This window comes from Scophthalmus maximus, chromosome 12 (genome assembly GCF_022379125.1).
Source record: "Scophthalmus maximus strain ysfricsl-2021 chromosome 12, ASM2237912v1, whole genome shotgun sequence".
NCBI classification, from domain to species: Eukaryota; Metazoa; Chordata; class Actinopteri; order Pleuronectiformes; family Scophthalmidae; genus Scophthalmus; species Scophthalmus maximus.
In genome coordinates, this window is record NC_061526.1 from 8,791,403 (window position 1) to 8,819,187 (window position 27,785).

The 27,785-nt window shown below is 47.2% G+C and overlaps 1 protein-coding gene across 5 annotated transcripts; it reads left to right on the forward strand.

The window, feature by feature from the left end:
* The first annotated feature begins 4,783 nt into the window (after positions 1 to 4,783).
* On the forward strand, positions 4,784 to 26,710 carry LOC118283907 (GRB2-associated-binding protein 1). 5 transcript variants are annotated; one of them, XR_004784723.2, is made up of 16 exons: positions 4,784 to 5,302; positions 8,198 to 8,326; positions 8,574 to 8,751; positions 9,760 to 9,946; positions 10,508 to 11,184; positions 11,955 to 12,037; positions 12,222 to 12,331; positions 12,746 to 13,038; positions 13,289 to 13,360; positions 14,035 to 14,131; positions 14,469 to 14,598; positions 18,031 to 18,165; positions 20,466 to 20,521; positions 20,608 to 20,771; positions 25,536 to 25,716; positions 26,183 to 26,710. XR_004784723.2 is itself a non-coding variant. In XM_035606346.2 (13 exons), the coding sequence occupies exons 1-13, from the start codon at positions 5,228 to 5,230 to the stop codon at positions 18,517 to 18,519; spliced, it is 2,349 nt and encodes a 782-aa protein (XP_035462239.2). In that variant the 5' UTR covers positions 4,787 to 5,227; the 3' UTR covers positions 18,520 to 19,055. The 5 variants fall into 5 exon arrangements, 1 of the variants encoding a protein (XP_035462239.2); XR_007031803.1 differs by lacking the exons at positions 25,536 to 25,716; positions 26,183 to 26,710 and adding an exon at positions 21,504 to 22,169 and having other exon boundaries at positions 4,785 to 5,302; positions 20,608 to 20,922; XR_007031804.1 differs by lacking the exons at positions 25,536 to 25,716; positions 26,183 to 26,710 and adding an exon at positions 21,507 to 22,169 and having other exon boundaries at positions 4,785 to 5,302; positions 20,608 to 20,922.
* Positions 26,711 to 27,785: the final 1,075 nt, after the last annotated feature.

Below are 27,785 nucleotides of genomic sequence, written 5' to 3' on the forward strand. Positions count from 1 at the left end.
TTCCCGATTAATGCCCTTGTACCAAAATCGGCTGCACTTCCCCTAGAGGGCGGCAGTGAAGTTGTCCTCAATGCATTGGAGTGAATGGAGCCGAAAGGCTTAAATAATTATTCACATCTTCTTCTAGACAAAATACACAAATATGGCATTGATTATATGTCAGAATTTAAATGAAAACAAATTATAACGTCCCTTTGTTATTCCTACAGATGCAACTTGTCAATATCACGCGAGCATTCTGCCACTGACTGGCTAACTGACCTTTAGCGAAACCCTTCTACGGTCAGTGGTTATCTTGTCGTAGCTTAGCAACTGTGACTTCATGTATCCAAAAGACCAAAAGCAAAAATACAGAAAACATCGTAAGAAAACAATAGCTTGTTTTGCTAGCTAGCATAAGCTGCAATTGTCAGCTGGTCCATGTCTGTAAAGAGTTTTTTTGACCAAGGAGTGAATCATTAACTGACAAGGTTACATTAGATTGGGAAGTAAAATTTTGAAAATATTCATAACTAGCTCAGACATTGTATTTCATCACCATGTGGAGGTCATGTCTGGGTTCTGCCAGAGTTTAAGCTAACGTTAGCTGCTCTTCATTGGCTATATGGAAGTTTACGGTCCATGTGGCGCTCATCTTATCTGAAATTGAGCTGATAAGCGTCACACGCACTGTTTACATTTCACAAACTCCAGCTAACTTGTGGACATGTTAATGACAGGTCTACTATAAACTAACTCCACACCGCAATCCAAGAAAATGGCCGCTTATCTATTTCCTTGCTTGGATTATCAGCTGTTTACTTTAGCCTCAGCGTGTCAGCATGATATCACATAAGCGGCCGTCATATTTAAAGCGTCTTCTACAAGATCCCTGCTTTTACACGAGTCAGATGGAAACACTGTGCAAAGGACAAATAACGACAACCGCTAACATTAGCTTTGTCAGCTCACCAGTGATGAAATCGGCCCTTTGCAGTTGTCCTTTCATTCTACATCTGTCTGTTGTGTTAAAAAGAAAGAAGTGTCAAGTGTTAAATCAGATGCTGTTATCTTTGTAAACTGCGTCTAGGCCTTGGTAAGCGGTGAACTTGCTGTATTATGGCGAAGTCGCTCGCTGGGTCGTTCCATTCATGTCACCCGCATTTTTCTTGGATACTTCAACGCGACGTTCGTCTTACACCGCGGGAACTTTCCTGCCCGGTGCAGAAAGAGCAGGGGAATCACCAGACTGCTGGGCAGACATATCCAGTACAGACATAGAATCAGAGAACACTTGTCGTACTCGTTCCCTATCAGTGCCGTGGGGTACAGGGTGGAGATCAGGATGTTCCCTCCAAACCTCAACACGAGCACTCCCATTATGGCCCCGATGGTATGTAACGCCCTCAGCTTCGTCCGGTCGACGTGCCGTCCGCCCCCAGGCCTGTCGGACGGCCCTGGACCAATCAGAACGCAGACGACAGACAGGCAGCAGAAGGAATCGATTATCATGATGAAGCCTAATGTGACGAGGCTGAAGATTGCGTAGGAAATCGGTGATAGGTATAGAAAATATGTCCATCCGCAGGACAGCAGCCAAACGCAGCCGATGGTGATATTTCTGATCCGGATCCCGTTCGCCGCCCTCAGGCCCAGATAGGTGATGGGATGGACCGCAGCCAGGTAGCGCTCCACACAGGTCAGGATGTGAAACCACATCTGTCCGGCTAAGTTGATAAAAAAAAGGAACACACCCGGCATCACAATCTCTGGCATATTCACGTGGATGCCGCAGCAGGAGAGGAAGGAGGCCAAGACGTTCACCAACTCCATGATGGCCAGGTGGTAGGTGAAGACGTCGGAGTGGCTCATTGCGGCGCCGGAGCGCTGCCGCTGTCGGCAGCCCAGGCACAGGATGAGGATGCTGAGAGGGAGGAGGAGGAGGGTGTTGATGGCGCTGAAGACGATGATGCTGGACGCTCCGAGTGTTGAGGTCAGGCAGGTGTGCAGCTGACAGTACATGGTGTCGGAGGAGGAGGAGAGGTACGTTGGAATGTACAAGGCATCACAGGAGGAGGAGGAGTTGACCGACATCACTTTGGAAGACGGGCAGGTGAAGAGGAGGAAGGAAAGATGAAGAGTGGAAGATGATTTACAACAGTACATTGTGTCAAACCGTCAAATCATGTCCATTCGTCTGATCGGAAACCAAATATCGGTCCAATCAAAATCTCCAATAGTCGACCAATGTGGACTAACATGGCTAAAAATGATCAAAGTGACTAATGTGTGGCAACTTTCCCTCATTGTCTGTGAAGCGAAACTCCGCAAGACTTGGTGATATAATACTCGCAATGTATTATTCCATGTCATTTAACATACGGTAGTTTTATTATTGAAGATTTGTAAAAAATTAAAATAGTATCCGAGTGGGGAAAAAAACATGACAGAAAACATGAAAGTATGAAATGACGAAATGTCTCCAGTACAGACATTAAAAAGGAAAACGACGACCAAATTGAGAAAAACAACTTGAAAAATGATACAGTTTATCATATTCTTTAACGCACTTACATAGTTTTCCGTATAGTCAAACAACAAAATGAACAGAAAAGTTTGTTTTAATAACCAAGACTGTCAGTTTTAACAAGTACGGTGACAAAAGTATTTAATGAAACACTAGTTTGTTAAAACACACTGACCTTGGCCGCACAGGTTCCGCTCTTTCTGAGTGTGTGTGTGTTGAAACGTATATGCTTTTTGTTTTGCATGTTATATAACCCGTAAACATCGCTCATTTACTTTGCATTGCTTTACGTCACTGCATGTCAGGCGTGGCTGCCGCCGTCGCCTTGCTCAAGAGCACCGCAACAGTCGACACATTTTCAAACAGGCACTTGAACACACCACTGTATTCATGCAAACATATTCGCGCAATTACAACTGAGAGTAATTATCCGTTGCTTTTATTCCATCTTTGCCATAAACTTAAAGCCACACATGCAGAAAAATGTCACCCTATATATTAAGGTATAGTAAATATAATAATAATTATAGCAGAGTTTCAACTTATGTATTTCTCATATTTTACAGAGAAAAAAGAAAATATCTTATCAACGTAAAAATGTTTACTTCATTTGTTAACGCACAAATCAAGTTTGTTCAACTCAAAGCTAAAGAAGTTAACAAGTTTATACAATTGAAAACTTTGAGTTGAACAAACTTCATTCATTTGTGTTGGCGACTGAAAGATCGTTAACAATTTTGGTACAACCTTTCTGCCATTAGCAAAGAAAAAAACCATATTAATAAATAAATGATACAAGTATATAACATAATGTTTGAAACTGTCAGTTTGAAGCATGACACTAAACTAATTATATTAACAATTTTAAAAAAAAGGTTAAAACTAATATTCTTTCAGTAATAATTTACCTCAAAAAAATACCACTGCCGTCACAATATATTGAAAATATTTGTATGTACACATATCATTTCTTCATTATACAAAGATGTTGTGAAACGTTCACTATCCCAATCATCCTTCACGGTTTGACAGGATTCAAATGAGCTGAAACTTAAAACGGGTGCTTATTCAAATCAGTCCGTCGTCGTGTGTCCGTCTTTTATTTTGTTACATAATCCATCTGTCAACAAGACTTTATTGGAATTAGGGAAAAAACGATTATCATTATTTAGTCAATGAACTTGACTGTTTTGCTAAAATTGCAGATCTTGCTTCTTCTTGACCCTTTTTTTGGTGAACATCTGTATTGTAGTTGCATTTCTTCATTTCATCGTAATTTATCTAAACAAAATCTAAAAAATGATCGAAGAAGATGAGAGTGGGAAGAACAAGGCCAAACGGTCACATGACAAGCTGATGATTATCTATCACTTTTCTAACTGTTGAAAAAAAAAAGCCACTATTGAACTGTAGTACTATAATTGGCCACTAGATGTCAACGATCATCTGTAAATGTATCTTAGTAAAAAACCCATTTTCAAACCAGCTTCACTGAATGAAATCAGAATATTTCAATATATTATGAACTACATTTTCTTCTTCTTCCCACATTTCCTCAATTTCTTCTTTAGCTTTCCTCTGTTGGTCGCAGACTTTCTGACAGTGAAGGGACATCCTTCATCCTTTTAAGAGTCTCACATTCACACCTTTGGTCCATTTAGTGTCTCCAGTTAAAGGGGCAGTCAGTGAATGTTTCCTTGTGGTCCGCTCGCTGTCGGTCGTGGCTCTGTCAGTCGAAAACAAAATGTAAAAGATTCTACGGACACTGCGTGTGCAGTTCGGTGACATCACTCCCCGACGCCTGAAGAGACGCGCCAGCGCCGCACGCTACGACTCGGGGGGTTTTGGGCCTCGTGGTCAGCAGCGTGTCCGTGTCACGAACCCGAGGACGCGGGTTCGAGTCCTGAAAAACAACAAGGAAGAATCTTTCTAAATTCAAAATCACTAACTGCCCCTTTAACCCCAATCTGTCTTCAGACTATGGGAGAAAAACCCAGAATACCAACTCCACGCAGTAAAGGTCAACTGGGATTTGAACCGGTGACCTTTTTTCGCCACTACGCCACCGTGCCGCCGAGATGAAGAAACTCGTCCACACACTTTTGTGCAGAACAACAATGTTATTTTAAGCATGAGAAAACTCCCTGACACATTCACATACTGAACATGTCCACAGGGGGAGTTTCCTGTGAGGAGGAGGAGGAGGAGGAGGAGGAGGGAGAAGTGGGAGGAGAGGAGGGAAGGAATGTCCGAGCGGAGGCATTGTGTCAACCAGACACAGGCAGAGAGGGAGAGGGAGGGAGGAGCGACTGCCTTGAAGAAGAAACCCCCTGAGAAGGAGGTGTGACTCGTCGCCGTCGTCGGGAGGAGAAGCAGCAGCTCCGTCACCTGAGTTCCTTGATCTGAAGATGAATTGATGACACCACTGACCTGAGGTCCTCATCCATCGACACACCCGGAGTCTGATCCACTGGTTGTGACCGCTCGCAGGTCGCGGGGGCCTCGTCGACTTGTCTCCCAAACCAGATTGATCGATTTCAAATCGAACTCGGTGACGAGGCGACGGATCAGTTTTACGGCCTGAACCTGAAAAACTCTGGCTCTCTGTGGATTCCCCCTCGATCGACCGATCCCGGTGGGACGATCGCTCGGCCGCTCGGTAGTCGAAGTCGATCGATCGATCGTTTTTTTCGTTTGGAGCCGAGCTCGGTTGCCGTGGCGATGAGCGGAGCCGGGGATGTGGTGTGCGAGGGCTGGCTGCGAAAATCACCGCCGGAGAAGAAGTTACGCCGTTACGTGAGTACTTCACTTTTCCCATCGAGAGTAAAGAAGCGGTGACTGTAACAGTTACAGTTACACACACACACTCACACACACACACACACACACACACACACACGCTGCATATCTAGCATTCCTGACCAGTGAGCTGAGCCAATCACGTCTCTCCTCAAAATATTTTCCTGTCATCTGTCTTTCTCTCTTTCGTACACTTGTCTTTCTTTCATTCATTCACTTTCTCGTCCCCTTCTCTCTCGTTACATTCTCTCCTTTTTCCCGGAGGTTCAGTGTGTGTGCGAGGAGAGTGAGGGAGGAACCAGCGGAGCAGAGGAAGAGATGGAAAAAAGAGTCCTCAGTGCCACAGTCTGTCAGAGCAGCTGCCTTGCTCGAGGACAGCTCGACGGCGGCTGAAAGAGAGAGAGAGAGAGAGAGAGAGAGAGAGAGAGAGAGAGAGAGACAGAGAGCTCGGTCTGTTCTTAACCGCAAGGACTACATTACCCACAATCCCTGCTCTCTGACCACAGCAGTCACAAATGGAGCCTTGCAGGTGGCAGCGACGAAGACGAAGAAGACGAAGACGAAGACGAAGACGAAGAAAAGGGCTTCAAGCTATAGAGCCCGTTGTTAAGGCCGTGTGTCGTGATGGTGTATGCAACCCAGTGTGTACACACACACACACACACACACACACACACACACACACACGTAGCCTCTTCTAACATCAGTGTGTGTGTTCATGTGTTCTTGTTGAGCAGTGGGCCAAAGTTCGTAGAGTGTACCTCATCATACACTCCCTTGGCGCGCGTGTGTGTGTGTGTGTGTGTGTGTGTGTGTGTGTGTGTGTGTGTGTGCGCGCTCCCCCAGAATTATGTAATAAACTAATCGCTCTCAGCTGGGCCTGGTTGGAAGAGCGGGGCCTCCCTGCAGATTTAGAAAGGTTTGGAAACACACACGCACACACACACACACACACACACACACACACACACACAGGGACTGGAACAGAACCAGGGAGAATGATGAGGTAAATTCTTCGACCCTCAGCGCAGCAACAAACCTCAAACAGTTTCAGGATCCGTGGAGGTCACAGACGCTCTCACCTACTGCACGTCACAGATAATAATAATAATAATAATAATAACAATAAATTGCATTTATAGAGCACTTTTCATTGCTAAAAGCAATCTCAAAGTGCCATTCAATTATAAAGATATCACAGTACAGATCAAACAGTGGCTATGTGTATTATGTTTGATAATTTGATTTACACCCGTAGCACAGTCCAGTCCCAGGGTCATCAAGGGGCCATGTGTGAATCTGTGCCCTCAGTTTAAACGCCAGTCGTCGTTTGTCATTTGTCAACACTATTGTGCGTCTATTTCGCACATTTGATTGTGTCAGAGCGACATCAATACAACAGGTGTGTCTGACGCTCTCGTCCTCTTCTTCAGTATCTCTCTCTCCTCTTTATTCTCAAACTCCTCTCTCTCTCATTTCTCCTCCTCTCCTTTCTTTCCTGCTTTGACCTCTGACCCCGACAGGAAGAGGGCACAATGGCATCTAAAATAACACTTCCTCCATCCTGCCTCCACACCAAAATTAACACCAGTCCTAAAACTAAAAAAACAACAATATGCCGTCTGTTGTAGCTCCTCGCTTTATCCTCCTCCTCCTCCTCCTCCGTCCACGCGTTTCTCGGACACGTGACCTCGCAACACTTTCGGTTTGACGGCGGTGGGCCGCAGACTCACTTCCTGAAAGGCATCGGAATAGTTTTAAAGCACCATAAAGTGTCCCCTGTTGGTCGCTCAGTTGGTTTCGGTTTGACACTTTACCACCAGAGGCCGCCAGAAAATTACAAAACTGACACACTGGAGCTTTAAGCTCTAACACGTAACCTGATTTAGTAAATCGCCCGGATTTAGAGTAAGCAGGTTATGGAGAACGAACCTTCGAGGCCAAGTTTGGATTTAGAGAATAGCTGCTGCAAATAAGTCCTGTTCCTTTAATTAGAAGGCGAAGGAAAATATTTTCATTCCGGTCGCAGCCTCCCTGCTGCTCGTCTTTGTGCAGCGGCCTGAAGACGACTGATCCTCGAACAGAGCGAGAGGGACGGAGAGTAAACACACACACACACACACACACACACATGCACCCCCGTCACTTAGCGGCATTTCCTGTCCAGCTACTTCCTCTTCCTGTCTGTGTTCAGAGAGGAGTGTTGGGGGGAAATGTGCTGCACAGAGTTTTAACTGATGTAAACTTTGATCATAAACACACACACACACACACACACACTCACAAACCTTTATTGAGTGTTTCCACTCGCGCTTTTCAAATAGTTAATTTTTAATTCTCTTTTTCCTTTAATCAGAAAAACAATGGACAACTGCGTGTGTGTGTGTGTGTGTGTGTGCGTGTGCTGTTATTAAATTAAAATCCATCTTCATGCTCTGTTTCACACCTTTAAAAAATCATGACGTGTCTTCTGCACACACTGCCCGCCCCCCAACACACACACACACACATCAGTGGTGACTCATGTCTGAAATATGAAGTGTCATGGTGTGGATCGCTCATGAGGGATTGGACCCTACCGATAATGCACAGCGCATGATGGCATCAGCCTGAGAGCAGTGTCAAACATTTAGCGCTTTGCTGTGAGTGTGTGTGTGTGTGTGTGTGTGTGTGTGTGCGTGTGTGTGTGATGTTAAGTTAACACTCATGTGCACTGGAGTGTAAAACTTCTGACATGGGAGAGAGACACTAAGGCTGTCTGTGAGAGAGAGAGAGAGAGAGAGAGCTCTATGAATAAAACTGGACGACTGGTATTTTATTTGTATTTACATTATTTGTGTTTGATTGGACAATAAGATGAAACACTCTCTCACTCTGTTTTTCTGTCTCCAGGCGTGGAAGAGGCGTTGGTTCGCTCTGCGGAGTGGTCGGCTGAGCGGAGAACCGGACGTCCTGCAGTACTACAAGAACCAACAGTCCCGCCGGCCAATCAGGACCATCAACCTGAACCTGTGCGAACAGGTAAAGCCGACGGACGGAAAATTTCAAGAAATTGTCCAGACTTCAGTGTATGTTTGAAAGCCGCTTTAGAGACAGGATGAGGAGTTCGGACCTCTGGAGTAGCTCGGGGAAAAGCCTTCCATTGGCTATTTTCCGGGTACACCCAACTGGGGGGAGACCCTGGGGTAGACCCAGAACTTGCTGAAGGGAATGAATGTGTTTCAGATATGTTCCAACCGTATCCCAACCGTATCCCCTTCTCCTTCAGGTGGATGCCGGCCTGTCGTTCACGAAGAAGGAGCTGGAGAACAGCTTTGTTTTCGACCTGAGGACTGAGGAGAGGACCTGGTATCTGGTGGCCGAGTCCGAGGAGGACATGAACCGCTGGGTGTCGTCCATCTGCCTGCTCTGTGGCTTCAACCCGACTGACGACTCAGTCAGTTCAGGTACTGTAGTTAGGTCGGTGGGTAGATAGGTACGAAGGTCGGCGGGTGGGTAGGTAGGTAGGTAGGTAGGTAGGTAGATAGGTAGGTAGGTAGGTAGGTAGGTAGGAAGGTAGATAAGTAGGTAGATAGGTAGATAGGTAGGTAGGTAGGTAGATAGGTAGGTAGAAAGGTCGGTGGGTTGGTAGGTAGATAGGTAGGTAGGTAGGTAGGTAGGTAGGTAGGTAGATAGGTAGGTAGGTAGATAGGTACGTAGGTAGGTAGATAGGTAGGTAGAAAGGTAGGTAGGTAGGTAGAAAGGTAGGTAGGTAGGTAGATAAGTAGGTAGATAGGTAGGTAGGTAGATAGGTAGGTAGATAGGTAGGTAGGTAGGTAGGTAGATAAGTAGGTAGATAGGTAGGTAGGTAGATAGGTAGGTAGATAGGTAGGTAGGTAGGTAGAAAGGTAGGTAGGTAGGTAGATAAGTAGGTAGATAGGTAGGTAGGTAGATAGGTAGGTAGAAAGGTCGGTGGGTTGGTAGGTAGATAGGTAGGTAGGTAGGTAGATAGGTGGGTGGGTAGCTAGGTTGGTAGATTATAAAACTCTTCCTTGAACCCTTCTTGCTTGTGTGCGTGGGTTGTGGCTGAGTCAGTGTGAAAGCTGGTGGGAAGACAGAGGAGAGAGAACATGCAGAGAGAAATATGGAGAGAAATGAATATTCTCGGGATCATGTGTGTGTGTGTGTGTGTGTGTGTTTGTGTCCAGAGCTCAGATGTGTCATTGGCGAAATATTAGAAAATGTCATCAAATATGGTATTATGTTCGACACATTTTCCGTGTCCAGTCATTTTCAACTTTTACTTTTACTTTACCCTAATCCTAACCCTACTTTTTTGGTCATTGTGTTCTTAGTTTTATAAGTGATAAAGAAGAGCATAAGTTAACTACACAGATGACGAACACCAATACCCACAATACTCTGCAGAACTTTGAACTTCTATTTACGGCTGCTATCCATTACTGAAACAACAGCTCCAGAGAGACCTCCCGTCTCTGGCCCAACCTCCGCTGTGACCCCAACCAACGTCACTGCCACCATCGCCACGGCGGCCGGCACAGTCCCGCCCCCTTACGACCCGGTGAGCGTGCGACACCAGGAGCCCGACGGCCACGCAGAAGACAACTACCTGTGGTTATCACACTGCCAGAGTCACATCAGGTGAACACTCACAGGAAACAAGACGCAAAAACTAATCACTGTGACAGCACGTACCTCACTACTGCCCTCCAGGTGAACTGCTGCCAATTTTGGTACAATGGCAAAAGGAAGTGGACTAAATGAAACCTGTTGCTGGTAAATCAGCTCCACTAACTGTCAGTTACAGGTTTAGACATGTTGAATCTAAAGAATGGGATTATAGTTTTATCTTAGCCTCGATCACACACACACACACACACACACACACACACACTTTTCTAAAATTGTTGACCGCACAACAGTTCCCGGGAGGAAAACAATTAAAACAATTTCTCAGTCTGAAGGATTTTGATCTGACGGCATTTGCCGAGGCTTGGAGATTTGGTCGTCGCTCATCTGGAATTCTTTGACTTAAAAGAAGCTGCGTTGCTGAAAACTTACGCAGCTACTTTAAAAAACAAAAAAAGGCGTAACAAATTTACTCACAAACATGCATATCGACTCAGTGTGAATGAAAAGTATGTTTTACCGAAGATTTTTAGTGAATTGCCTCTTTGAATAATATCATTTCCATGTCGCCAGGCCTCCTTCAGGATCCTCCACCTCCCTTGAAACCCACTACAACGACAACCTCTACCCTCCTCCCTCTCGCACATCCTCCTCCTCTTCCACCTCCTCCTCTCCTTCCCTCCTCCCTAACATCCTCCCTCCTCCGTCCTCCTCCACCTCCTCTGTTTCTAAGATGGCTCCCTGGACAGTGGCCTTGATGACGGGTCCTCTCAGCCAGTCGCTGGACGCCTCAGACCTCCTGAAACGAGCTGGCAGACCTCGCTGTCACCCCTCTCCTCACCCCAGGAAGCACTCCCTCGATTTCCACCTGCGTCCCGTGGCGATACCTCTAAGCGATGATACGCACTCCAACCTGCATCCAAACATGCACTCATGCACCACCAGTGGTTACCAGATACCCCGTCCAGCATCCACCCCGCAACCACGACAAACCCGCCGCCCCTCCTCTACCCCGAGTGTGGACTCTCTAACCCAGATGGAGCTCCATGCCTCCATCCCAACGCCCCCTCCACGCCCACCGAAGCCGCCAGCGATCGCAGCCCAGGGAGAGAGCTCAGCGGTGGGCATGGGACGTGCCACGCTCCCCCGTACCACCTCAGAGCCAGAGAGGAGGGAGGGGTGTCTGGACGGAGGTGGGGGAGGTGTGCCGAGGAGTAACACAGTCACTATACCAGGACGCACGCAGACAGGTAGGAAGGACGCAGCGTTGGTTGGTACCAATCTCAAGGCTTGTTCATCCAACCAAGAAATAGTCTGGTGCTTACGTTAGCTTTGTCTTGGTGTCTGCAAACGGAAGAGTCTGCTAATCCTTCACTTTGCTCATCGGCTTCTCACTAACTTTGTCCTTCTGCAGTTTTGTGACTGTCTGGCGATAGTTATGAAGAGGCTGCATTGTGCCAAAGTGGTGGATTATATCCTTACAGCTGAAACTATTTGTGGCCGTTTGCTTCACGAATTAATTGGCATTAGTTTCATTAATACGAGAACTTTGCCCCCACAGCAGCACAAAGAGTTTTTGGTAAAAATAAAATCCACATTGTCCAAAAACCAACAATTGCCCAGTGTTCCTTCCTGATGGAGGCACAGTTGCTTAGGAACATATTTAAACAACAATCTCCATGTCTTTTGTAACTGTGACTGAAATGCTAAGATTGTTACCCTTTATATGACAAAATTATTTTCTGTCTCTGTGTGTGTTTCTTGTGCAACACCTGAGGGTTAGTTTCTAGCTCAACAGGTTATTGTGCCCACATATAGCTGCTGGAACATAGCAAACCTGTGATAACGTTAACTTGTCAGACGTCCCTCACATAAAAACCATTCTTGTCAGGACAAGAACCAATTGGAAGAAGGATTTTGCAAAGAGTTAATAGTCAGACGCATCTTCCTTTATGGAGAAAATGTTGAAGCACTGAGCTTCAGGTGTTGAACTGAACATCTCTGTACTCTGTCTTTGCAGGTTGCGAGTCTTTTTTCATCCCTCAGTCGCTGTCCGACAGAGCGAGCATGTTTGAGTTCAGCGACAGCTTCAACAGTTACTTTGTAAGTTGACCGTTTTAAAACCTCAACAATATAATACAAACTCGAATGAAAGAATGAGTTCACATCCATCCCCCATTTTACATTTGATCTGCTCTTGATTTCACCAAATTATCAAAGAGTCATATTCTGTACAAAGAAGCCTCTGTATCACTCGATGTTTCTCCATCTTTCCCTCTTTTCCCAGTTTAATAAAGGCATGGTACCTCTGGGTAGCGTTTGCTCCGAAGATGATAATGTGGATGAAAACTACGTCCCCATGAGCGCTGCAACCACAGAGCCTCCCGTTGCGCCGAGGTGAGTCAGAAGATACGAGTGTTTTGTTGTCTTGAGGATGTTAAAAGAATGGACCCTTCTGACTGTAACACTTGTCTTGATGGAGGAAGGTACATTCATGACAGCACAGGTTTCAGGTCAATCCACAAATCCTTACAAATACAGATCCTTGACATCCCAGATACATCACAGACTCACAACAAAATAGATCATCTCTGGTATCCTTCTAACAACTTCTAATCCACCAGAATCCACTTAGACAAACGCCGGCGTGCCTTCAAAATCAATCTACAACCCTCTTGAAGCACCCAAAGAGTCAGAGATTCCACATAATCACTGGAGACTCCCTTTAAATGGCCGTGGAACCGTCTCAGATTCAGCTGGGACCACTTGAACCAGAAGAAAAAAATCAGTACATTTTTACTTTTCTTCCAGGGTCTTCTCTCCCTCTGACTCCGTTGTCCAACTCCAAGATGGCAACTATGTCCCCATGACCCCCCTCACCCCTTCCCTTTCCACGCACCCCGCGGTGGCCACAGGATCTGATCTGGCGGCGCTGGGGAGGCAGGTGCCTCCGCCCGTCCACATGGGCTTCCGCAACTCCCCCCTGACTCCCGTCGCTCCCCTCACCCCGCCGCTGCGGAGGAACACGGTGACCACGGCCGGTGGAGCAGAGGTCGACGCCATGCCGCCGCCGATCGACCGCAACCTGAAACCACAACGCAAGGGTGAGTACGAAAACAACAGGAATTTGACAGCTGATCCCGAGTTATCGGATGTTTGATCTCTTCAGAATCTGTTGGCTTTCATTGAGGGGGTGTGGCCTTGATCTTCCATCTTGACCCATTACTTCTATTGTATTGCTTACTTAACCGATTTTTACATTCTGCATGGAAATCAAACTGTATATTTTGCATGTTGGCAGTGAGGATTACCTTTGACTCGGCTGCTGCTCTGTGCTGTTTTGTTCTGCTTCAGGCGTTTGTGTCGCTCAGCCTTCGGAGAGAAGCGTCGGACAAACTGCTGCAGAGTCGACCCATAAAACCAGAGGTACGAATATACGAATTTGAACTGACTGGAAACCTTTTGAATAGATTATGTTCCTGAGGTTTGATGATTTGATCTGAGGACTACTTGCCAACTTTTTTCCCAGGGTTTTCAAGATATTTTACAGCTTTAATCAGAAGATAATTCTGAGTTTCAGCTGTAAATGCAAATAAAAACACCTTGAGTCAAGACTAATTCGTCAGATAATACATTTTTTAATTCGTCCAACGATTTATTAAAAGTCTGAAATGAGTCTTGAGTTTCTGTTCCGGAAAAACAATGACTTCTCTTCTCCCGGCGGCGTTCGTCTTTTCTCTCTCCATGTTCCATCCGCTGCGTCTCTCTCTCTCCGTTAGTCGTCTCTCGTCGTCCTTGTTCCTTAATGTTTTTAATTATTCACCTGCTCCCACTTTGCTCGACACGACGGTCGCACGCACTCAGAACACACGGGGCCACACACGGGAGCTGCAGCGAAAAGAAACATCAAATATGGATGAAGTTTCACTCAAAACGCTGCGGCTTCATTAGAGACTTTACATACATACACAACGAGTATTTTGTCCTGTTTTAGTCACAGGTAACTTTTGTCTTAACCAAATTTAGACGAGGAAACTGTACGGAGGCGTACGACCACGAGGCGCTGGTTCTAGTTCAATCACTCTCTCCCTCTCTCCCAGTGAAACCAGCTCCTCTGGACATCGTGTCAGTGCAGCAGGACTGGCAGGAAGTCCCGCCCCCGGTCCGCTCACCTGTCACCAGAACCTTCACACGAGAGTAAGCTGGTGTGTTCGGTGTGTGTGTGTGTGTGTGTGTGTGAGGCAGGAGTAGTGGTTCAATGTTTTACTGCAGCTTCGACGGAAAACAACACAACACTTCAATATTGCATCGATGAGGCTCAGTCATGAGTCTGTCATACTGTACTCTGCTGCCCCCGTGTGGTGCGGACGGAGTACTGCCGGTCAGCTGCAGTGAAAGATGTGCTGATAAAAGCAGATGTAATAGAGATTAAAGTAGAAAGACTAACAGAATAAAAAGTAACAATTATAATATGAACAGTAAACAAGGAATTTATAATCAATTGAGTGTGTGTGTGTGTGTGTGTTTGTTTCAGTCCGTCCAGTCGTCCGTCCGTCAGGCCGAGCTCGTCCCACAGCTCGTCCCCGTCCTCCGACTCAGACGACCCCGATGACAGCTACATCGCCATGACGACCTCCAGCCTCAGTTTCAGTGCCGGGGAGTCGGTAAAACACTCCCTCAGTTCCCTCCTTTAGTTCCCTCCTTTCCTTTAGTTCCCTCCTTCAGTTCCCTCCTTCAGTTCCCTCCTTTCCTTTAGTTCCCTCCTTCAGTTCCCTCCTTTCCTTTAGTTCCCTCCTTTCCTTCAGTTCCCTCCTTCAGTTCCCTCCTTCAGTTCCCTCCTTCAGTTCCCTCCTTTAGTTCCCTCCTTCAGTTCCCTCCTTTAGTTCCCTCCTTCAGTTCCCTCCTTTAGTTCCCTCCTTTCCTTTAGTTCCCACCTTCAGTTCCCTCCTTTCCTTCAGTTCCCTCCTTTAGTTCCCTCCTTTAGTTCAGTTCCCTCCTTCAGTTCCCTCCTTTAAGTCCCTCCTTTAGTTCAGTTCCCTCCTTCAGTTCCCTCCTTCAGTTCCCTCCTTTCCTTCAGTTCCCTCCTTTAGTTCCCTCCTTTAGTTCAGTTCCCTCCTTCAGTTCCCTCCTTTAAGTCCCTCCTTTCCTTCAGTTCCCTCCTTTAGTTCCCTCCTTTCCTTTAGTTCCCTCCTTCAGTTCCCTCCTTTAGTTCCCTCCTTCAGTTCCCTCCTTTAGTTCCCTCCTTTCCTTTAGTTCCCTCCTTTAGTTCCCTCCTTTCCTTCAGTTCCCTCCTTTAGTTCCCTCCTTTAGTTCAGTTCCCTCCTTCAGTTCCCTCCTTTAAGTCCCTCCTTTCCTTCAGTTCCCTCCTTTAGTTCCCTCCTTTCCTTTAGTTCCCTCCTTCAGTTCCCTCCTTTAGTTCCCTCCTTCAGTTCCCTCCTTTAGTTCCCTCCTTCAGTTCCCTCCTTCAGTTCCCTCCTTTAGTTCCCTCCTTTCCTTTAGTTCCCTCCTTTAGTTCCCTCCTTTCCTTTAGTTCCCTCCTTCAGTTCCCTCCTTTAGTTCCCTCCTTCAGTTCCCTCCTTTAGTTCCCTCCTTCAGTTCCCTCCTTCAGTTCCCTCCTTTAGTTCCCTCCTTTCCTTCAGTTCCCTCCTTTAGTTCCCTCCTTCAGTTCCCTCCTTTAGTTCCCTCCTTCAGTTCCCTCCTTTAGTTCCCTCCTTCAGTTCCCTCCTTCAGTTCCCTCCTTCAGTTCCCTCCTTTAGTTCCCTCCTTTCCTTTAGTTCCCTCCTTCAGTTCCCTCCTTCAGTTCCCTCCTTCAGTTCCCTCCTTTCCTTCAGTTCCCTCCTTCAGTTCCCTCCTTCAGTTCCCTCCTTCAGTTCCCTCCTTTAGTTCCCTCCTTTCCTTTAGTTCCCTCCTTCAGTTCCCTCCTTCAGTTCCCTCCTTTAGTTCCCTCCTTCAGTTCCCCCCTTTAGTTCCCTCCTTTCCTTCAGTTCCCTCCTTCAGTTCCCTCCTTCAGTCCCCTCCTTTAGTTCCCTCCTTCAGTTCCCTCCTTTAGTTCCCTCCTTCAGTTCCCTCCTTCAGTTCCCTCCTTTCCTTCAGTTCCCTCCTTCAGTTCCCTCCTTCAGTTCCCTCCTTTCCTTCAGTTCCCTCCTTCAGTTCCCTCCTTCAGTTCCCTCCTTCAGTTCCCTCCTTTAGTTCCCTCCTTTCCTTCAGTTCCCTCCTTCAGTCCCCTCCTTTAGTTCCCTCCTTCAGTTCCCTCCTTTAGTTCCCTCCTTCAGTTCCCTCCTTCAGTTCCCCCCTTTAGTTCCCTCCTTTCCTTCAGTTCCCTCCTTTAGTTCCCTCCTTCAGTTCCCTCCTTTAGTTCCCTCCTTCAGTTCCCTCCTTTCCTTTAGTTCCCTCCTTCAGTTCCCTCCTTTAGTTCCCTCCTTCAGTTCCCTCCTTCAGTTCCCCCCTTTAGTTCCCTCCTTTCCTTTAGTTCCCTCCTTTAGTTCCCTCCTTCAGTTCCCTCCTTCAGTTCCCTCCTTCAGTTCCCTCCTTTCCTTTAGTTCCCTCCTTCAGTTCCCTCCTTTAGTTCCCTCCTTTCCTTTAGTTCCCTCCTTCAGTTCCCTCCTTTCCTTTAGTTCCCTCCTTCAGTTCCCTCCTTTAGTTCCCTCCTTCAGTTCCCTCCTTTCCTTCAGTTCCCTCCTTTAGTTCCCTCCTTTCCTTCAGTTCCCTCCTTCAGTTCCCTCCTTTCCTTCAGTTCCCTCCTTTAGTTCCCTCCTTCAGTTCCCTCCTTTAGTTCCCTCCTTTCCTTCAGTTCCCTCCTTTCCTTCAGTTCCCTCCTTTAGTTCCCTCCTTTAGTTCCCTCCTTTCCTTCAGTTCCCTCCTTTAGTTCAGTTCCCTCCTTCAGTTCCCTCCTTTAGTTCCCTCCTTTCCTTTAGTTCCCTCCTTTAGTTCCCTCCTTTCCTTTAGTTCCCTCCTTTAGTTCCCTCCTTTCCTTCAGTTCCCTCCTTCAGTTCCCTCCTTTAGTTCAGTTCCCTCCTTTCCTTCAGTTCCCTCCTTCAGTTCCCTCCTTTAGTTCAGTTCCCTCCTTCAGTTCCCTCCTTTCCTTCAGTTCCCTCCTTCAGTTCCCTCCTTTCCTTCAGTTCCCTCCTTTCCTTCAGTTCCCTCCTTCAGTTCAGTTCCCTCCTTTAGTTCAGTTCCCTCCTTTAGTTCAGTTCCCTCTTCAGTTCCCTCCTTTAGTTCAGTTCCCTCTTCAGTTCCCTCCTTTCCTTCAGTTCCCTCCTTCAGTTCCCTCCTTCAGTTCCCTCTTCAGTTCCCTCCTTTCCTTCAGTTCCCTCCTTAAGTTCCCTCCTTCAGTTCCCTCCTTTCCTTAAGTTCCCTCCTTCAGTTCCCTCCTTCAGTTCCCTCCTTTAGTTCCCTCCTTTCCTTCAGTTCCCTCCTTCAGTTCCCTCCTTTCCTTCAGTTCCCTCCTTTCGTTCCCTCCCTTAGTTCCCTCCTTTCCTTCAGTTCCCTCCTTCAGTTCCCTCCTTCAGTTCCCTCCTTTCCTTCAGTTCCCTCCTTCAGTTCCCTCCTTTAGTTCCCTCCTTTAGTTCCCTCCTTCAGTTCCCTCCTTCAGTTCCCTCCTTCAGTTCCCTCCTTTCCTTCAGTTCCCTCCTTCAGTTCACTCCTTTAGTTCCCTCCTTCAGTTCCCTCCTTTCCTTCAGTTCCCTCCTTCAGTCCCCTCCTTCAGTTCCCTCCTTCAGTTCCCTCCTTCAGTTCCCTTCTTAAGTTCCTTTGTGTCCTTCTACTCCTTCCCTCTGTCCTTCCTCCCTTCCTTCACACTTTCCTTCCTCCTTTACATACTTACTCTCGTCTCTTATAGGTTTCCTTTCCTTCCATTCAGATCTTGTTCATTTTGGCCTAATTTCTCCTCCTCTTCCTCCTCTTCCTCCCAGATTATAAAGCATCTGCTGATTATGTTACATCACACCAGTGTTTGAATTTGCACTCCTGTCTTTTCCCCTCCCATGTTTACTCCATGTATCTGATTCATTAATTTCTCAATCTGTGTGTGTGTGTGTGTGTGTGTGTGTGTGTGTGTGTGTGTGTGTGTGTGCGTGCGTGTGTGTGTGCGTGCGCAGTCTCTCAGGCTCATGCTGCACCGGGCTTCAGAGGGCGGAGTCAGCAGTCCGTTGCTACGGCGAGCCAGAGGCGACAAACAGGTGGAGTACCTGGACCTGGACCTCCACACCGGGCGATCGACACCAACGAGACAGGTAACATCGCGCTCTCTCTCTCTCTGTCATGTCACAGCTTATTTATTCATAAGCGAGTATGTCTGCTTTGTCTTTGGCTGTTTTCTGAGGTTTTATTCGGAAATTCTTTTCTTGCAGTTTATTAATAAAGTTAACGATAAATAACGTGTGTGTGTGTATCTGCACAACCAGAAACGTAGCACGGCGGAGGGCGGCGGCGGCAGCATGCAGGCCGGAGCCGGCGAGGAGCGTGCACGGGGCGAGCGTACGCGCGTGGACTACGTGGTGGTGGACCCCAAAAGAACCAAGGCCTTGAGGAACACCAGGGAAGCGTGGCATGATGGGAGGATGTCCACGGAGAAGGAGAAATGCTAGAGACACACACACACACACCTTGGATGTTGTTTTAGGGGGAAGAAAGACCATCATCATAATTTAGCTTCAAAGTAAGAAATGATTTCCACAGAAGAGTCATTACACCGCCCACCAGAGGGGGGCGCAGTCGAGGTTATTGATTTGACTATTTCAGTGGCGATCAAGACGTAGAGAAACTGAAAGTTGACGGTGAATCAGCTGCAACTTCAATTTGTCGCGATGATCAAAAATCTGTCACCTGTTTTTTTGAAAGGATGTTTTTCCTGTTGACTTGGTTGCCGTGGTGATGTCACCATTGAGGCAGAACGGAGGGAAGACCGGACGTGTGACGACGTGACATCAAATCAGTTGACAGTGGCCATGCAGATGTTTGAGAAAAGGACAGATAAAAAAAAATTGCATGAAAGATTTTTGAAATTGCATCAAAAATCTGTCCCATGTGTGTTGTTGAACAAGTTGTTGAAAACCACATGTTGCTGCTGAGTGATTGTGTTGACGCTTGATACAGGACGGTCGAATAAAAGCGCTAGGCTTCACCTGTCGTGTGTTGTTTGATGAAATCGACATCCTACGTGGCACAAAGCCGCCGAATCCAAGCAGCCAATGAAAAAGGGCAGCACTGTGTTTGAATTACAAAAGAGAGCCACACGAATCATTGACGGAGCGGAATGTCGCAAAGCAACAAATATATCACTCATAAACTCACACTCACTTAAATCTGGAGACTCGTGATGTCAATGAGGAAATGAAAATGTGTTAAAGAGACAGTTCAGAGATTTCGAAGTGGTGGTTCTATGAGTCGCTTATGCATCGTTCGCATGTGACCTGGTGGAGATGGAGATCTGCGATGTCCTTTAACGGAGATTGGAGGAGAAGTGGAAGAAGCGTAAGTCTGAGTCCCACCGTTGCAGAGGGGACCACCGGAGAACCTCTTTGTTTTAAACGTTACCTAAAACTATACATATATATACTTATATATATATATATATATAAGTATATATATGTATATATATATATACATATATATATACGCCTTGCCAACAGTATCCTCCCTACGTGAAAATCCAACCTGGCCGCCGCCATTTTGTGACAGAGACACGTCACTGCGGCTTTAGACAACAGATGAGATGTGATATTCCTTTTATTTAAGAGCATCAACACGTGTGAAACGTAGGAAGAGTCAAATAAGGCCGGAGGCTATGGAGCCGGAATTGGGTCATATATACAGCGCACAAAAAAATGACTCGCGAGCGATGTAAGTGATTTCACACGCGCATATATTCACCATCGCACGCAGATTTAAACCCCTCGAGGCTCAAGAGGGTCTGCTCTCGCTCGCGGGAAAGGGAAGTACGTGAAGCCAAAGCAGAGAGAGGGTATGTGGCCGGAGGCATGAGAGGCTTTACCCCCACGTTGGGCATGTTATCATGTTCTGCCAGCTCCCTGAATTAAGTCACTAGAAGTGGAAATGCCTGGGTGCTGATCGTTGATATACGAAGATGTCACACTGCTGATGCGGCCACTGTCTCTCGCCTTGCCAACAGCATCCTACCTACGTGAAAATCCAACCTGGCAACTGCAGGCTCCCCAAGAGCTGTCAGTCAAAGTCCAGAGGCTCCGCCCCCAAAGTGTTTGACACTTTCACCGCGAGCGCAGAAATAACCCGCGAGCGAGAGCAGACCCTCTTGAGCCTCAAGGGATCTAAATCTGCGCGCGATGGTTAAATCTGCGCGTGTGAAACCACATAGATTGCTCGCGAGTCATTTGTTTGGGCGCTGTATTAATGACCCAATTCTAACTCCATAGGAGACGCCATCCATAATAAACACACCATAACAACATACAAATACAATGAGGACTGTCGCTGCCTATGGATTCCTGCAATATGTCCCTGTCACATATCCTCAAGACTGGACGACGTCGTCTAACTCTGTCTCCTCTCACAGGGCGAAGATGATCTCCTGGATCCCGCTGCTCGTCGTCCTGACCTCCTGTGTCTGTGGTCAGTTCACACCTTCACTTTATCGTCCATTAACTGAGTAATGATGACATGATGCAGGTCCTCATGTTCCCCGCGTGTCTCCACAGTGACACCGAGCGTCTATCAGGCCGAGGAGGACGACATGGTCACACTGGAATGGAGGTTCCCAGGTGAAGCCGTCGGCCCCCGTGACTTCCTGTACATCTTCTGCGATCTGGTTGTCGACAACAGAGACTCGAAGGTCCTGTATCACCTACGCGAGGGCGTCGAGGTCCGAGTCCAGTGTGACAACGACGCCGTGGGACAAGGACGACTCCGACTCAGTGTGTCCAGAGTCCGGACCGAGGACTCGGGCCTGTACCTGTGTGAAGTCAGCACAAAAAGTTTTGGGGACGGCGACAAATGTCGACTCTTTGTCACTGGTACGGTTGATTTGGTAGAATAGTGAAAACAGTCGGGTTGTCTCTGTCATGTTGTGACGTCTCGACCTCAAGAAGTAGAGAGCCTTGTGACGATGGACGTTGTGATTCGGCACTATACAGAAAAAGGTGAATTGAATTGAATTGAACAGCGACCACACAGTTATACCGCCTGGAAACACTAGGGTTCGCCAATGTCGTCCGTTGCCACTTTGATGTTTGTACAACGGGGTCGAGACGCATCATCCAGCTTTACACACAGTCGTCGATCGTCACCGTCAACTGTAAATGGCTCAGTTCAGGAAACATTTTTCAAAAATGACCTGATGATGATCAGAAGATACTGAAATCCATCCCGAGTTGATCGTGAAGGTCTGTTCTTACATCCAGCACATAGTTGTCAAGACATTCAGCTCAGATCTCACAAAATCCCTGACTGACTGTCCCCGACACTTTGAATTCGAGGAGCTGGAACCAGAGAACAATCGAGTGTTTGTGCTTTTGTATTCCAGTTGAGAGATTTTGTCTTGTTCCGTGTTGTTTCCTCTTTCACCGACGTCCAACATTCCTACGTCCTCCCGCAGCAGCTCCCGACGAGCCCAGACCCGAGACGCGGACAGCGAGGCCACAACCAGAGTGTCTGAGAAGGATCCGCTTGTACCTCACACTGGGACTGACGGCGTCAATGGGAGTGACAGCGGCTGCCGTGGCCGCTCTGGTGTTCAGACTCTGGCCTCGCTCTCGTTCTGCTGAGACGACGACGGAGAGCAGACTTCTCCCCGAGGCTTCATCCTTTGACCCCGATGTGCTGCTCCTGCCCCCTGCCACCTCACATCTGACCAGCCCCACCGTTATTTCAGAACAACATGGTGACTGATGACTGGACTTCCTCAGGACGGCCTTTGAATGTATGTCCTGGTGCAGCCAGGTGAATCTTTGGGGTTTTGGGGGAGAGGGTGGGGACATCCGGTGGTTTCAGCTTTGGGACGAAGCAACGGGACGAGACACTTTGCAAGAAATGACCACGGGCCGACAGTAAGTTGTAGGTCGACCGATGCTGCCACACGTTGCTTCGTACTGTTTTTGTGCACGAAATAATACGCTTACGTTAAATGAACAAACTTTGACAGAATCCATGAAGTCATTTTAAACCCACGTGTGAGTACAATGTTACACAGCTCACCAGTTCTCTGTCCAAAGATGACGTTTGATTCACTTTTTTGAAATAATAAAAAACTTTTCGAACTGTATTTTCAGCGTATTCACTGGGTATTAAGAATATCATGTTGTTAAGCAGGCAAACTGTCAGGGGACAGTCGAGGCCGGTGAAGTGAAGCGGAAGTTTAGCCGCAACCGCAAACATGTTTCATCTGACTCGAACAATGTAGATCAGGGATGGGCAACTGGCGGCCCGCGGCCCGCATGCGGCCCTCGTCCTCAATCTGTGCGGCCCGCGAGTCCATTTCATGTCATTTGAACCAGACGCCAGCTGTACTTCAGTCTGTCAGCCACTAGAGGGCGCCCCCCGACTGTCGGCGAGCGCCCTGAGCTGCAGCTTGAGCTGCACGAACTACAGGCAGACTCGTTTTATCAAGCAAACTGCAACGAGAGGGGCATCTCCTTCTGGAGACTATTACCACAGTCCCGATTTCCGATCCTCAGGGATTTTGCACTCTCCATGGCCAGCATGTTTGGGAGCACTTACATCTGCGAGAGCAACTTCTCAATGATGAAGCACATCCAATCAAGAGAAAGACACCGACTGACCAATGAGACACTCTTTCAGCTCATGCAGATCGGATGCACTTATATTGACATTGACATTTAGTCAATTGTGCGTCATTATTATTGTTATTATTATTATTAATATAAATATCGTCACTAATAATAACAACAACATCATTGTATTTTTTAATTATAAGTATGTATGTAATCTGGTAGAGATTACAGCGGCGGTTGTATAACTGTCCTCTCTCTCTCTCTCTCCTCCCACCCTCTTTCTGCCCACCTCTCCTCTCTTCCTCATCTCTCTCTCTTCCTCATCTCTCTCTCTCTCTCTCCTCCTCTCTCTTCTCTCCTCCCACCCTCTTTCTGCCCACCTCTCCTCTCTTCCTCATCTCTCTCTCTTCCTCCTCTCTCTCTCTCTCTCTCTCTTCTCTCCTCCCACCCTCTTTCTGCCCACCTCTCCTCTCTTCCTCATCTCTCTCTCTTCCTCATCTCTCTCTCTCTCTCTCTCTCTCTCTCTCACCCCAACGGTCCAGACAGAAGCTCCGCCCACAACTGAGTCTGGTTCTGTCAGATTTCTTCCTGTTAAAAGGAGTTTTTTCTCTCCACCGTCGCCAAGTGCTTTGCTCATTGTGGGATTTGTTGGGTTTTCCCTGTAATATTGTAATATTGTAATATTGACCAGACTATGTAAAGTGCCTTGAGACAATGTATGTTGTGATATGGCGCTATACAAATAAAATTGAATTGAATGGCGCCAGCAGGAGAGGCCACAAGTGTCTCATTAAGACAGAACAAAGAGATATGTTTTGGTTCTTGTAGCATAAATGTTTGAGACCCCATTGCACTGAAATAATGTGACTCAGGAATGTGGATGTTTGTTTCTGTGTCAAGTTTTTGATTGCCAGTATATATTTCGTTATATTTCTTAAATTAGTTAGCTATAGTAGGCCTATTAAGTGACACGCTTATTATAATGGTGGAAGTGCATGTTGATATATCTGGCCCTCTGGTAGTGAGGTGATAATGTGTGTGGCCCTCCCTTCATCAAAGCTGCCCATCCCTGATGCAAACTAACCCAACCGGCTGCCGCGGAGGTTGGCATTAAAAAACCAACAACACAAGGGTTGGACTGTGTATAAAAGAAGTCTTCCGCCCTGGTCCATGACTATCGGACAGCAGAGGCTCAACACGCAGTTGGTTGCGAGCCAGAGGCGACAAACAGGAGCAGTGCCTGGACCTGGACCTCCACACCGGGCGATCCACACCAACGAGACAGGTCACTCTCTCTCTCTCTCACTCTCTCTGTCATGTCACAGCTTATTTGTTCATAAGCGAGTATATCTTCTTTGTTTTTAGCTGTTTTCTGAGGCTTTATTCCAAAATTCTTTTCTTGCAGTTCACCCTTAAAAAACGTTGTATTTTAATGTGGAATGGAATTGTGCTAATTTAAAGAGCAGTGCCACACAGGAGTGTTTTCAAAGGGACCAAAGATTAATTGATGAGTCCTTCAAAGTGTTTTCAAAGAGTTTTTTTTTTGGTTCCTTGTTTTCGTTCTGTTTCCAGTAAGAGACGTTGTTGGACGAGCAGAACCAGTACGACAACATTCTTCCTGTAAGAGATTCATTCATTTGGAAACGCCCACAGCCTCAGGGTCAACGGGGTGTGACGTGCGGGTGGATACCAATGAGCCTGCCGCCACTGTAGTGAGATACAGATGAAGTACAGCGGGATTTTGCTTCATTTGACAGAACAGCACAGAAGAGTAGCAACACTAGGTTTAACTTCGTCAGTAAAATAAGGACGGAAACATAATCCAAAATGAATACACGAGCACAATAGACTCTTATTCTATGTATGTGCAATATGGCAGTGAAATAAAGGGTGTTCATGTATTCGTGCAATATGTCCCTTAAACCTAGATTTCTATGTGCATAGTAATCTTTGACGCCGCCGAGGAGGTTATGTTTCCACCCCGGTCCGTTTGTTTGTTCGATCTTTTGACTGCAGGGTTACGCAAAAGTGTACTGGGCAGATTTCCACGAAACTCGGTGGAAGGAAGAAGCGGTCAAGAAAGAGCCCGATAGATTTTGGCGCAGATTCTTTTTGTTTCACTTTCCTGCGAGATAGGGCACTTTGCCAATCTCCAAGTGAAGAATTTAGGGACTTTGATGAAAAGAAATTAGACATACAGTCTCCAGGGGACTGATATCTACGAGTGTGTCGGGGCACCTTTGATGAATTTAAGGACTGTCGGACCTTGGCGGATGCTTGAGCTCCACTGAGTGACATTCCAGTTTTTGACAAATACACTGAGGACTGACGAGGACTGTCGCTGCATATGGATTCCTGCAATATGTCCCCTGTCGGGTGCTCAGTTAGTCGCGGTTTGCAACTTTACCACCAGAGGCCGCCAGAAAAGTACAAAAGTGACACACTGTGGCTTTAAGTGGTTAGACTCCGGTTGCCGTGGCGTTGTGAACGCGTTGCTCGCGTTGGCGTGGCGCGAGAGAGGAGGATCCTCAAGACTGGACGACGTCGTCTAACTCTGTCTCCTCTCACAGGGCGAAGATGATCTCCTGGATCCTGCTGCTCATCGTCCTGACCTCCTGTGTCTGTGGTCAGTTCACACCTTCACTTTATCTTCCATTAACTGAGTAATGATGACATGATGCAGGTCCTCATGTTCCCCGTGTGTCTCCACAGTCAGGACATTTGTCGTGAAAGTGACACCGAGCGTCTATCAGGCCAAGGAGGACGACAACGTCACACTGGAATGGAGGTTCCCAGGTGAAGCCGTCAGCCCCCGTGACTTCCTGTACATCTTCTGCGATCTGGTTGTCGACAACAGAGACTCGAAGGTCCTGTATCACCTACACGAGGGCGTCGAGGTCCGAGAGTCTCAGGACGAACAGTTCTCAGGGCGAGTCCAGTGTGACAACGACGTCGTGGAAGAAGGACGACTCCGACTCAGTGTGTCCAGGGTCCGGACCGAGGACTCGGGCCTGTACCTGTGTGAAGTCAAAGTAAAGAATTTTGGAGACGTGGAAAAATGTCAACTCAATGTCACTGGTACGTTGATTTATAGTACTATAGAATAGTACTTCTGAGGAGAAGTACCTGCGTCCTTACCGGCATCTTGCTACTGCAGCGTCTTTACGACGGCGACCAAACAGTTATACCACCTGAAACCACTAGGGGCACCAAAGTTGTCTGTTGCCTCCAGTACGTTTTTGTACACTGGGTGGAGACGCATGTTTATATGCAGTCAATGGTCATCTTTATATACAGTATATGGTTCAGTACGGGACAGTAATTTTGATCAGGAGACACTGACATCCATCCTGAGTCGATCGTAAACGTCTCCAGCTCATAGTTGTCAAGATATTCAGCTCGAATCCACAAAATTCCCGACTGACTAACGAGTGTTTGTGCTTTTTATTCTAAGATTTTGTCCGTTCACTCAATAGAAGCCCCGTGGTGAGTTTTGTGTTTTCTCTTCCACTGATGGAAATATTTCTATGTCCTTTCACGGCAGCTGCTGACGAGCCCAGACCTCAGACGCCAACGGAGAAGCCACCGCCAGAGTTTTGGATATTGATCGGCCTCTTCCTCACACTGGGACTGATTACAATGACAATGGCAGTAACAATGGCAGTAGTTCTGTCGGTCAATCTCTGCCCTCGCTCTCGTTCTAACGGCAGTAAATCTGAGAAGACAGAGGAAAAATTAGGCGACCCAGAGAGCAGACATCTCAAAAAGTCTTACCTTGTTGGGCTGCTCCCCCACACCTCTGTCACGACCGACATCCCACGGAGAGAACCCTGGCATACACGCGGAGAACATGCAAACTCCACACAGAAAGGCCCTGGTTGAACCGGGATTTGAACATATCCAAGACTGTTTGTATGTACTTATCAAAAAGAGCAAATACTGACAGTGATCCTAACGTTTCTGTGCAAGGTAAAACAATTGAGGTGGTACAAGAGTTTAAATACTGAGGAATCACTCTTGACTCACAGCTTCTTTTCAAACGACAGATTAAAAACATTGTGAATAAAATGAAGTTCAACTTGTCCAACTTTAGGTCTATTAGAAACAATCTAACTCTTGAGTCAGCAAAATTATATTTTGACACTATGATCATGTCACACATGTCCTATTGTGTAACAAGTTGGGCGTCGGCCTGTAAAACGACACTAACCGATTGAAACAGTTTAGAAACAACACACAAAAATGGGTCTGTGAACTAGAGAGGCGCAGACACTGGGTCTGACTGTGGATGAGACCAGGTGAGAGACCAGGTGAGAGACCAGGTGAGGGACCAGGTGAGGGACCAGGTGAGGGACCAGATGAGGGACCAGGTGAGAGACCAGGTGAGGGACCAGGTGAGGGACCAGGTGAGAGACCAGGTGAGAGACCAGGTGAGGGACCAGGTGAGGGATGAGGTGAGAGACCAGGTGAGGGACCAGGTGAGAGACCAGGTGAGAGACCAGGTGAGGGACCAGGTGAAAGACCAGGTGAGAGACCAGGTGAGGGACCAGGTGAGAGACCAGGTGAGAGACCAGGTGAGGGACCAGGTGAAAGACCAGGTGAGAGACCAGGTGAGGGACCAGGTGAGAGACCAGGTGAGAGACCAGGTGAGGGACCAGGTGAGGGACCAGGTGAGGGTCCTTCAGTTCTCTCCTTCAGTTCCCTCCTTTAGTTCCCTCCTTCAGTTCCCTCCTTCAGTTCCCTCCTTCAGTTCCCTCCCTTAGTTCCCTCCTTTCCTTCAGTTCCCTCCTTCAGTTCCCTCCTTTCCCTCAGTTCCCTCCTTCAGTTCCCTCCTTTCCCTCAGTTCCCTCCTTCAGTTCCCTCCTTCAGTTCCCTCCTTTCCTTTAGTTCCCTCCTTTCCTTCAGTTCCCTCCTTTCCTTCAGTTCCCTCCTTTCCTTCAGTTCCCTCCTTTCCTTCAGTTCCCTCCTTTCCTTAAGTTCCCTCCTTCAGTTCCCTCCTTCAGTTCCCTCCTTTCCCTCAGTTCCCTCCTTCAGTTCCCTCCTTTCCTTTAGTTCCCTCCTTTCCTTCAGTTCCCTCCTTCAGTTCCCTCCTTCAGTTCCCTCCTTTAGTTCAGTTCCCTCCTTCAGTTCCCTCCTTTAGTTCAGTT

Excerpts from the sequence above, each read along its gene's own strand:
- LOC118283907 (XM_035606346.2), top strand. The coding sequence starts at position 5,228 with ATGAGCGGAGCCGGGGATGTGGTGTGCGAGGGCTGGCTGCGAAAATCA. Across the intron at positions 12,332-12,745 it reads GAGCCTCCCGTTGCGCCGAG|GGTCTTCTCTCCCTCTGACT; the intron begins GTGAGTCAGAAG and ends CTTTTCTTCCAG. Across the intron at positions 13,039-13,288 it reads CCTGAAACCACAACGCAAGG|GCGTTTGTGTCGCTCAGCCT; the intron begins GTGAGTACGAAA and ends GTTCTGCTTCAG.